The sequence below is a fragment of the Festucalex cinctus genome, chromosome 16, assembly GCF_051991245.1.
Source record: "Festucalex cinctus isolate MCC-2025b chromosome 16, RoL_Fcin_1.0, whole genome shotgun sequence".
Classification (NCBI taxonomy): Eukaryota; Metazoa; Chordata; class Actinopteri; order Syngnathiformes; family Syngnathidae; genus Festucalex; species Festucalex cinctus.
Window position 1 is genome coordinate 2,925,001 of NC_135426.1, and position 12,312 is coordinate 2,937,312.

A 12,312-nucleotide genomic window follows, 5' to 3' on the forward strand; every position below is an offset into this window, starting at 1 on the left:
AATATTAGACTTATACTAGGACTCCAAAGTATATTTGTATTGAAGGTAATTTTGCAAACAATCATCGGCTTACTTATCGGTTATCGACATGGGCACTTTCTAAATTATTGGTTTTTCAGCATCGGTTGAAAATAGCATTATCGGGCATCCCTGGTTTAATATTGTATTCTGACTGTGCCACTTTTCAACTCTTTGACTGCTAAAAATAAACAACAACAAAAAACAAAACAAAAAACAACCCCACAGTGGCAGCCGATTTCAAGCATTTTCACTCATCTTTCAAGGCAAACAGAATATTGTGCACAATGACTGCATAAACATGGTGGATACCATATGAAAGTTTGGATTTCATTCGAAGAAAAAAAGTACGTTTCTAACATATTCCGTTCTTTAGGAATCACTGTTTGAAAATAGGTAATTTGAGTGACAATCAGGCGAAAATAGAAAAAGGAGAAAATAAGCTTTTGAATGTGACAAGGCTTTGATCATTCTCGTAATCCTTGAAAACGTTCCATTTTTATCAGATTGAAAAGATACAATGCTGCCATCTGCTGACCGTAGTTAGTGGCTGTTTTTGATTTCACAACTCCATTGACCAGGCAGCACTCCACAAGACATTGCACTGCCCATTGATTAAAAAAAAAAAAAAACGTAGTTGACGTCATTTAACGTTTATGCCGGCATTCATTCGGATTTTGGCATACGTCATTAAACGTTTTTGGCAGTCAAACAGTTAATATTCCTGAGCGAAGTCTGACCTGCAGCACGGTCTGGATCTTGGCCGAGACGTCGGCCTGCTCGTACAGCTTGATGCCTTCCTCGTGGGCGCCGCCCGGGCACTGCACGGCGATGCGCTGCAGGTGGGCCAGCACCACGCTGTGCGCCTGCGCCACCGCCTTGAACTTGTCGAAGAGGAGCTCCAGCAGCTCCAGCAGAAGCCTGCGGAGGGGGGCGCCGGAGAGCGCCGCCAAAAAACAAGTTTGTCAGTCAACCCGTATTTGTGACTGTTGCACTCGTTAGCTGCAGATTTGAAAGTGGGTGCACTGTGGCCGTTTCTCAATATCAAGAGCACAGAGTATGTTCTTGTGACGGGTCTTGGTAAGCCCGGTCTCAAGAACGTACTTCCCAAGCAGGCATATCTCTCTGGCATATTTCCGTAACTCATCGCAGTTAGATCATGTGACTTGCTTTCAATGGACTTGTACTACTATTTGGATGTTTCAAAAAGTGTTTGTACAACATATATGGGTTAAAAACTTTACTACATCCTTGTGATTTTGTGAGACGTCATCAATGGCGGCCCAAGTACTGTTCCAATCGAAAGTATGCATAAGCCAAGACCACACAGAATTCCCGGATGTCATTCTTTTGTGCCAGCTTAAACCAAGGATGCATCGGTTGTTGCTTGGTGAAGGCTTGGCTGTGAATATATCCAATGATGCATTTCGTACTTCAAGGAACGAATGGCAGTAGAGGAGCATCACATTTTTTCTTCTTCTTTCATTTTAGGCAGACTAGACATGGTAGGTTTGCTGCATTGGATTGTTTGCCTCAATCTTGTGCTTGTTTGATTTTTTTTTTTTTTGGGGGGGGGGAGTATTCCTGTTTCGGTGGTTTTGATTCTTGCCTTTTGCAAGCTCTTTATGTTTCAATTTGTAAGTGTACTATTGTATTTCCTTCCCATGTTTTTTGAGATCTGCACAATTGAACATAAGATGTACCACAATTTCAGAAGAATCAGAACAAAACCTGCAACTCTCACCGGTATCTTTCCAGAACACCGCCCTGCCCCTCAATATTATCGTAGATTGGACAAATCAAATGTATAATTTCATTTCAAATGATACTTTTAAATATTACTCATAATTCTATAACATCTAGTCACGTGGTACAGTTACGGCTATGTGTCACAAGCAGGAAGCTCACAGTGAGAACAATATCCGGGTATTCCGTCCATTCAACGCTATTGCTTTTTGCATACTTGCAATTGGAACAGTACTTGGGCCACGACTGATGACGTTTCAAGACATCACGAGGACGTAAGTACGGACAAGAATGCGTATTGAGAAACGGCCCGTGTGTCACATGACAGTGTCACAGTGACAGATTAGCAGAGAGGATTTGACAAAATCACAGCATTTTCGTCTCTTTTGGTTCATGAACTAAAATGTCCATAGATGTTAGTCCACTTTTTATGAAGGACATTTTCGTCTCATCTTCATTAGTCGACAAAAATTTATTATTAATTATTAATTAATTATTTCTTTAGTTTTCGTTGACAAAAATAACACTAAAACTGAGCAGAGTATCTTTGTAATAGCTGTAAAACACCATGTGCAATAATAACACCATTGTCTGCCACCCCCCCCCCCCCCTTACCCCATTGGATAGAGTTTCCATGGCAACCCGTCTTGACTTGAAATGGAAGTGAGCGTGTGGAGAAACTGGATGTGTTTGCAACAACGCAGTAGCACGTGCAAATGCAGCATTAAGCACTCACACGTAAGCACTTCAGGAGCTGAGAAAGGCGGCGGCCTAATGCATCGCGAGGTCAGATGGGATTGAACGCAAAACAAGGAGACCGGAGAGCAACCGCTGCTCTGATGCGGTCCGGGATCACTGGACTGTGCCCCGCGCTTGGCCAAGCGAGAAGAAGACGTGCGCGCTTTTAAGATGTCATCCAGTTTGCGCAGGTGGGAGAATGGATGGGGGTGTGTTAAATTGTGACTTGTCAAGGTTTGAACTGGCTGTTTTTCAAGCTCCGTGGCGGCTCCGACTTCAGTGCAGGCCTTTAAGCCTTGTTTTCATACCTGGCTGAGCGTCTGACTACTTCACAAATATCCGACACTAACCAATTGTGCAGCAATGATGCCGTGGTATGGTGGACAAAAAATAACTATCAAATGTCATCCCTATGTGACACGGTGCCATGAAAAAAAAAAAAAAATGGGTGTGAATTGCCTAGTACCTGACGATTCGATTCGTATCACGATTCACAGGTCACGATTCGATTCGATACCGATTAATCCCGATACGAATTTATAACTCGATTGTTTTTTTCATTCAAATTTAGAAAATATTAATCAGTAAGCTTGTAGAGTGTAAGATTTATGTGAAAATGTATTATTTATTTATCTGAAATTTCAGTCTTATAGAGGTTGTAATCTGTTTCATGTTTGAACAGCATTAAAATAAAATATTAAGGCTTAATGTTGCGTTCATATAACATTCTTCCATGCTCAAGGTGTGAATCCTAACCCGAAGTCAGACGTTTTGTTGAATATTTTTCCATTAAAAATGGAAGTTTAAAAATCGATTCACACACACACACAAGAAAGAAAAAAAAAAGGCAATGATGATAAGACGTTGAATCGGTAAGACTACTGAATGAACAATTCTGAGCTCTTAAAAAAAAAAAAAAAAAAAAAAAAAAAAATTTAAAATCGATTTTTTTTTATTGAATCGATTCGAGAATCGTGCGATGTAGTATCGCGATATATCGCCGAATCGATTTTTTTAACACCCCTAATATATATATAGTGGAGACAGGATGGAGAACCATTTACGCTCACGCTCATAACTACAGTATATTAACCCAATATGATTTTTTGGATGGATGCAGGATAATATCGGTGGCCGATAATTATCGGCAATTATTGACCAATTTGATTTCATACAGATAAAGCAGATAATAGAGAAATTTGCCACAAACTAGAGCTGCGAGCAGCTATAAAGGGCCCTCGCAGCCCGGGCCACGTTGGGGTCCTTGCACGTTGGGGTACTTGCACGTTAGGGTACTGGCACGTTGGGGTACTGGCATATTGGAAGCAAAATTTCTTTGAAAATGGCATAATAAACGTTTACATGTAGAATTTTTTTTTGCCAGTGTGTGTCAAGCTCAACGGGTTTTGGTGATTGTTAAGACCTGCAAAAATCAGCGTCCTTTTTTATTTTTAGGCAATGAGTTGCCCTGATTGGTATTTTTTGTAAAAGTGTATATATACATCATCGCTCGTTGTACTCATTGCACAATGTTACTTTTATTGTCCAAAGGGGCAATCAAAAATGAATAAAACAAAATGGAAACGTACATACGTTTGGATCGGTGTGAAGCCAGTGAACAATTTGAGTGGTGGAAACTAAAAGAATATTCATAAATGACTTAGTTATCACACTTAGAATGAGTTTACATTTTTTGTACAAAATACCGTATGTGGGGTATTTTTTTTTTATGCCTCAAGGGCTAGGTGACGCTGCATATATAACTGAATGTTGTCATAGAGATAGCTTCAGGCCTTGACGATAAACATACATGTCAAGTTTGGGATTTTTTGGAGCATGAACCGGGGAGTTATTAAGCATATCCTTTTTCAGTGCGAAACACAAATTTTGATGCCCCGCCTTCATCATATAGTATTTCGAAAAGTCAAGATTTTTCTCCCTGTCGTTGGCTCAGGTCTTGACATGGTCCAGGTCAAGTCTTAACTCAGTCAGATGAAACGTGTAGGAGAAGTGGGCAAAAGTCTGCCCCCTGTGAATGTGCAAAAATCGTCAAAAATGGGACATTCAAAAATTCGTAGCTCACTTCCTGTTCATTTTAGCATATGGGTCCAAGAGACTTTTTTGTAGGTCTTGGGCTCCCTCATACACCTAAAGATTTTCGTAGATCTTGCTTAAACGTACAACCGGGGCTGCTTCATTAAAAATTCCTAGGGGGCGCTATTGAGTAATTTTTGTAAAAATAGCACAATCAACAATAAAATATTGTTCATTTTACCAGGCCAGATGTGTGTGCCAAGTTTCATGAGTTTCTGCGCATGTTTAGACCCTCAAAACTGGCGTTGTTTTCTTGGCGAACAGTGCTTAGCCACGCCCACAGTGATTCGCGAAAACTCACAAACTTCGTGTTGTGACATCATGAAGGCCGAATCCCTCATCTGAGCAAATATGAGGTAGGTCCAGTTAACGTGTTTGGAGAAAAACGTAGAAGAAAATTCGTAAGAAAAAAAATTGCCACTGGGTGGCGCTATCAGTAAGATTAAATATAAGTTCATAGATGTCTTTAGGGCTGGACTCTCATCAAATGTGTGAAATTTTGAGAAGATAGGATCATCTCGGTCAAGTTAATGCAGCTTTTATTGTCACGAAAAATCTTTAGACTTTGCGGCACCATAGCGGCCACGCCCTTTGGCGAAAAGTTACAATATTCGGTGTGGGGCATGATCAACATCTTAAGGCTTTTCTGACCAATTTTCAACTGGATCCCTTCAACGAGCTCAGCGCAGTAGCTAAAAACGTAAAGTATGACATTTATTGTTACCACTAGGTAGCGCTATATGTATAACTGAATTTTATCATATAGATGTTTTCAGGCCGTGACTATTACATTGCCTGAGAAGTTTGAGATTTTTTGGAGCTTGAACATGGGAGTTATTAAGCATTTGCTCTTTCTGGACAAATGAAATTTTAAAGGCAATATTTGATGCCCCGCCCCCATCATATAGTATTTCGAAAAGGCAAGACTTTTTGCCCAGTTGTTCTCTCACATCTTGAGATGATAAATGCCAAGATTGAAGTAAATTGGATGAAAAATGTTTGCAGAGGGGGAAAAAGCATGACAACAGTGAATGTGCCAAAATAGGCCAAAATTGGACATTAAAAAATTCATAGCTCATTTCCTGTACATTTTAGCTACATGGTCCCAATAGACTTTTTTGTGCATCTCGGGGTGCTACACGTGCCTGCCAATTTTCGTTGCTCTAGCTCAAACGTGCCGGGCTTGGTTTTTATTTTTCTACGCTAGGGGGCGCTTTCGAGTCGCGTTGTTATGACGACTTCATAATATCAAATTTTTCGCCGGGCCTGAGGAGTGTGCAAAGTTTGGTGAGTTTTCGTGAATGTTTAGGTACCCAAAATCGGGATCGTTTGCGGAGAATAAAGAAGAAGAAGAAGAAGAAGAAGAAGAATTTTTACAAAAACAATAGGGACCTCGCAGCGGTCGCTGCTCGGGCCCTAATTATCAACAACTATCGACCTACTTGACGTCAAACAGACAAACCAGATAATAGAGAAATCTGCCGATAATTATCGACAATTATCAACCAATTTGACGTCATACAGATAAACCAGATAATAGAGTAATGCGCCAAAAATTATCAGCAATTATGGACCAATTTGATTTCAAACAGATAAACCAAATAATAGAGAAATCTGCCGATAATTATCGGCAATTATAGACCAATTTGATTTGATACAGACAAATAAGATAATAGAGAAATCTGACAATAATAATGGACATGCAACGTTGGTCCATCTGTTGTGGCTCATATCAATAAGATTCAGCTATACATATATTGCAACACTGCATAAAGTTGACACAATGTTTCAATGTATTTGTGAGATTTTATAGTAGGACTCGAAAGTATTATTAGGGCCCGAGCAGCGACCGCTGCGAGGTCCCTATTGTTATTGTAAAAATTATTATTATTATTATTATTATTATTATTATTATTATTAGGGCCCGAGCAGCGACCGCTGCGAGGTCCCTATTGTTTTTGTAAAAATTATTATTATTATTATTATTATTAGGGCCCGAGCAGCGACCGCTGCGAGGTCCCTATTGTTCCTGAAGGAATTCTTATTAGGGCCCGAGCAGCGACCGCTGCGAGGTCCCTATTGTTCCTGAAGGAATTCTTATTATTAGGGCCCGAGCGGCGACCGCTGCGAGGTCCCTATTGTTCCTGAAGGAATTCTTATTATTATTAGGGCCCGAGCAACGGCGGCGGCGGTGCCGCTGCGAGGCCCTATTGTTTTTGTAGGAATTCTTATTATTATTATTAGGGCCCGAGCAGCGACCGCTGCGAGGTCCCTATTGTTTTTGTAAAAATTCTTCTTCTTCTTCTTCTTCTTCTTCTTCTTTATTCTCCGCAAACGATCACGATTTTGGGTACCTAAACATTCACGAAAACTCACCAAACTTTGCACACTCCTCAGGCCCGGCGAAAAATTTGATATTATGAAGTCGTCATAACAACGCGACTCTATAGCGCCCCCTAGCATAGAAAAATAAAAACCAAGCCCGGCACGTTTGAGCTAGAGCAACAAAAATTGGCAGGCACGTGTAGCACCCTGAGACGCACAAAAAAGTCTATTGGGACCATGTAGCTAGAATGTACAGGAAATGAGCTATGAATTTTTTTATGTCCAATTTTGGCCTATTTTGGCACATTCACTGTGGTCATGCTTTTTCCCCCTTTGCAAACATTTTTCATCCAATTGACTTCAAACTTGGCATTTATCATCTCAAGACCTGAGAGAACAACTGGGCAAAAAGTCTTGCCTTTTCGAAATACTATATGATGGGGGCGGGGCATCAAATATTGCCTTTAAAATTTCATTTGTCCAGAAAGAGCAAATGCTTAATAACTCCCATGTTCAAGCTCCAAAAAATCTCAAACTTCTCAGGCAATGTAATAGTCACGGCCTGAAAACATCTATATGATAAAATTTAGTTATACATATAGCGCCACCTAGTGGTTACAATAAATGTCATACTTTACGTTTTTAGCTACTGTGCTGAGCTCGTTGAAGGGATCCAGTTGAAAATTGGTCAGAAAAGCCTTAAGATGTTGATGATGCCCCACACCGAATATTGTAACTTTTCGCCAAAGGGCGTGGCCGCTACGGTGACGCAAAGTCTGAAGATTTTTCGTGACAATAAAAGCTGCATTAACTTGACCGAGATGATCCTATCTTCTCAAAATTTCACACATTTGATGAGAGTCCAGCTCTAAAGACATCTACTAACTTACATTTCATCTAACTGATAGCGCCACCTAGTGGCAATTTTTTTTCTTACGAATTTTCTTCTACGTTTTTCTCCAAACACGTTAACTGGACCAACCTCATATTTGCTCAGATGAGGGTTTCGGCCTTCATGATGTCACAACACGAAGTTTGTGAGTTTTCGCGAATCGCTGTGGGCGTGGCTAAGCACTGTTCGCCAAGAAAACAACGCCAGTTTTGAGGGTCTAAACATGCGCAGAAACTCATGAAACTTGGCACACACATCTGGCCTGGTAAAATGAACAATATTTTATTGTTGATTGTGCTATTTTTACAAAAATGACTCAATAGCGCCCCCTAGAAATTTTTAACGAAGCAGCCCCGATTGTACGTTTAAGCAAGATCTACGAAAATTTTTACGTGTATGAGGGAGCCAAAGACCTACAAAAAAGTCTCTTGGACCCATATGCTAAAATGAACAGGAAGTGAGCTACGAATTTTTGAATGTCCCATTTTTTACGATTTTTGCACATTTTCAGAGGGCATACTTTTGCCCACTTCTCCTACACGTTTTATCCGACTGACTTATGACTTGACCTGGACCATGCCAAGACCTGAGCCAACAACAGACGGAAAAATCTTGACTTTTGAAAATACTATATGATGAGGGCGGGGCATCAAAATTTGTGTTTCGCACTGAAAAAGGATATGCTTAATAACTCCCCGATACATGCTCCAAAAAATCCCACACTTGACATGTATGCTTATAATCAAGGCCTGAAGGTATCTCTATGACAACATTCAGTTATAAATACAGCGCCACCTAGCCCTTGAGGCTTATATAAAAAAAAAAAAAAAATACCCCACATATGGTATTTTGTACAAAAAATGTACACTCATTCTAAGTGTGATAACTAAGTCATTTATGAATATTCTTTTAGTTTCCACCACTCAAATTGTTCACTGGCTTCACACCGATCCAAACGTATGTACGTTTCCATTTTGTTTTATTCATTTTTGATTGCCCCTTTGGACAATAAAAGTAAACATTGTGCAATGAGTACAACGAGCGATGATGTGTATATACACTTTTACAAAAAAATACCAATCAGGGCAACTCATTGCCTAAAAATAAATAAGGACGCTGATTTTTGCAGGTCTTAACAATCACCAAAATCCGTTGAGCTTGACAGACACTGGAAAAAAAAAATTCTACATGTAAACGTTTATTATGCCATTTTCAAAGAAATTTTGCTTCCAATATGCCAGTACCCCAACGTGCCAGTACCCCAACGTGCAAGTACCCCAACGTGCAAGGACCCCAACGTGGCCCGGGCTGCGAGGGCCCTTTATAGCTGCTCGCAGCTCTAGTTATTAGGGCCCGAGCAGCGACCGCTGCGAGGTCCCTATTGTTTTTGTAAAAATTATTATTATTATTATTATTATTATTAGGGCCCGAGCAGCGACCGCTGCGAGGTCCCTATTGTTTTTGTAAAAATTATTATTATTATTATTATTATTATTCTTCTTCTTCTTCTTCTTCTTTATTCTCCGCAAACAATCGCGATTTTGGGTACCTAAATATTCACGAAAACTCACCGAACTTTGCACACTCCTCAGGTCCGGCGAAAAATTTGATATTATGAAGTCGTTATAACAACGCGACTCTATAGCGCCCCCTAGCATAGAAAAATAAAAACCAAGCCCGGCACGTTTGAGCTAGAGCAACGAAAATTGGCAGGCACGTGTAGCACCCCGAGACGCACAAAAAAGTCTATTGGGACCATGTAGCTAAAATGTACAGGAAGTGAGCTATGATTTTTTTAATGTCCAATTTTGGCCTATTTTGGCACATTCACTGTGGTCATGCTTTTTCCCCCTATGCAAACATTTTTCATCCCATTGACTTCAAACTTGGCATTTATCATCTCAAGACCTAAGAGAACAGCTGGGCAAAAAGTCTTGCCTTTTCGAAATACTATATGACGGGGGCGGGGCATCAAATATTGCCTTTAAAATTTCATTTGTCCAGAAAGAGCAAATGCTGAATAACTCCCATGTACAAGCTCCAAAAAATCTCAAACTTCTCAGGCAACGTAATAGTCACGGCCTGAAAACATCTATATGACAAAATTCAGTTCTACATATAGCGCCACCTAGTGGTTACAATAAATGTCATACTTTACGTTTTTAGCTACTGTGCTGAGCTCGTTGAAGGGATCCAGTTGAAAATTGGTCAGAAAAGCCTTAAGATGTTGATGATGCCCCACACCGAATATTGTAACTTTTCGCCAAAGGGCGTGGCCGCTACGGTGACGCAAAGTCTGAAGATTTTTCGTGACAATAAAAGCTGCATTAACCTGACCGAGATGATCCTATCTTCTCAAAATTTCACACATTTGATGAGAGTCCAGCTCTAAAGACATCTACTAACTTACATTTCATCTAACTGATAGCGCCACCTAGTGGCAATTTTTTTTCTTACGAATTTTCTTCTACGTTTTTCTCCAAACACGTTAACTGGACCTACCTCATATTTGCTCAGATGAGGGTTTCGGCCTTCATGATGTCACAACACGAAGTTTGTGAGTTTTTGCGAATTGCTGTGGGCGTGGCTAAGCGCTGTTCGCCAAGAAAACAACGCCAGTTTTGAGGGTCTAAACATGCACAGAAACTCCTGAAACTTGGCACACACATCTGGCCTGGTAAAATGAGCAATATTTTATTGTTGATTGTGCTATTTTAAAAAAAATGACTCAATAGCGCCCCCTCGAAATTTTTAACGAAGCAGCCCCGGTTGTACGTTTAAGCAAGAACGACGAATATTTTTAGGTGTATGAGGGAGCTCAAGACCTACAAAAAAGTCTCTTGTACCCATATGCTAAAATGAACAGGAAGTGAGCTACGAATTTTTGAATGTCCCATTTTTGACGATTTTTGCACATTCACAGGGGGCAGACTTTTGCCCACTTCTCCTACACGTTTCATCCGACTGAGTTAAGACTTGGCCTGGACCATGTCAAGACCTGAGCCAACGACAGGGGGAAAAATTTTGACTTTTAGAAATACTATATGATGAGGGCGGGGCATCAAAATGTGTGTTTCGCAATGAAAAAGGATATGCTTGATAACTCCCCGGTACATGCTCCAAAAAATCCCAAACTTGACATGTATGTTTATCGTCAAGGCCTGAAGTTATCTCTATGACAACATTCAGTTATATATGCAGCGCCACCTAGCCCTTGAGGCATGAAAAAAAAATACCCCACATACGGTATTTTGTACAAAAAATGTACACTCATTCTAAGTGTGATAACTAAGTCATTTATGAATATTCTTTTAGTTTCCACCACTCAAAATGTTCACTGGCATCAGACTTATCCAAACATATATATATTTTTATTTATTTTTGATAGCCTCTGTGGACATTAAAAGCAATATCGTGAATGAAGGATATGCTTAATAACTCCACGGTACATGCTCCAAAAAAAATCCCACACTTGACATGTATGCTTATAATCAAGGCCTGAAGGTATCTCGATGACAACATTCAGTTATAAATACAGCGCCACCTAGCCCTTGAGGCTTATATAAAAATAAAAAAAATACACATACGGTATTTTGTACAAAAAATGTAAACTCATTCTAAGTGTGATGACTAAGTCATTTATGAATATTCTTTTAGTTTCCACCACTCAAATTGTTCACTGGCTTCACACCGATCCAAACGTATGTACGTTTCCATTTTGTTTTATTCATTTTTGATTGCCCCTTTGGACAATAAAAGTAACATTGTGCAATGAGTACAACGAGCGATGATGTATATATACACTTTTACAAAAAATACCAATCAGGGCAACTCGTTGCCTAAAAATAAATAAGGATGCTGATTTTTGCAGGTCTTAACAATCACCAAAACCCGTTGAGCTTGACACACACTGGCAAAAAAAATATTCTACATGTAAACGTTTATTATGCCATTTTCAAAGAAATTTTGCTTCCAATATGCCAGTACCCCAACGTGCCAGTACCCTAACGTGCAAGTACCCCAATGTGCAAGGACCCCAACGTGGCCCGGGCTGCGAGGGCCCTTTATAGCTGCTCGCAGCTCTAGTTATTATTATTCTTCTTCTTCTTCTTTATTCTCTGCAAACGATCGCGATTTTGGGTACCTAAACATTCACGAAAACTCACCGAACTTTGCACACTCCTCAGGCACGGCGAAAAATTTGATATTATGAAGTCGTCATAACAATGCGACTCGATAGCGCCCCCTAGCGTAGAAAAATAAAAACCAAGCCCGGCACGTTTGAGCTAGTGCAACAAAAATTGGCAGGCACGTGTAGCACCCCGAGACGCACAAAAAAGTCTATTGGGACCATGTAGCTAAAATGTACAGGAAGTGAGCTATGAATTTTTTAATGTCCAATTTTGGCCGATTTTGGCACATTCACTGTGGTCATGCTTTTTCCCCCTTTGCAAACATTTTTCATCCAATTGACTTCAAACTTGGCATTTATCATCTCA

The 12,312-nt window shown here is 40.1% G+C and overlaps 2 protein-coding genes across 7 annotated transcripts in view; one reads left to right on the forward strand and one right to left on the reverse strand.

Annotated features, from left to right (window-relative positions):
- The window catches only part of exoc4 (exocyst complex component 4), a 378,154-nt gene that overhangs the window by 263,356 nt on the left and 102,486 nt on the right, over positions 1–12,312 (reverse strand). For both annotated transcript variants that reach the window (XM_077500828.1, XM_077500829.1), the window contains exon 8: positions 759–939. In XM_077500828.1, the coding sequence (XP_077356954.1) occupies positions 759–939 (181 nt within the window). The remainder of the gene's footprint in view (positions 1–758; positions 940–12,312) is intronic.
- chchd3a (coiled-coil-helix-coiled-coil-helix domain containing 3a) overlaps positions 2,520–12,312 on the forward strand; it is a 235,425-nt gene continuing 225,632 nt past the window's right edge. The window contains exon 1 of one of the 5 annotated variants that reach the window (XM_077500830.1): positions 2,520–2,693. In XM_077500830.1, coding sequence (XP_077356956.1) covers positions 2,674–2,693 — 20 coding nt within the window. In that variant the 5' untranslated portion in view covers positions 2,520–2,673. The remainder of the gene's footprint in view (positions 2,694–12,312) is intronic. The other 4 variants (XM_077500832.1, XM_077500834.1, XM_077500836.1 and 1 more) reach the window with 4 other exon arrangements.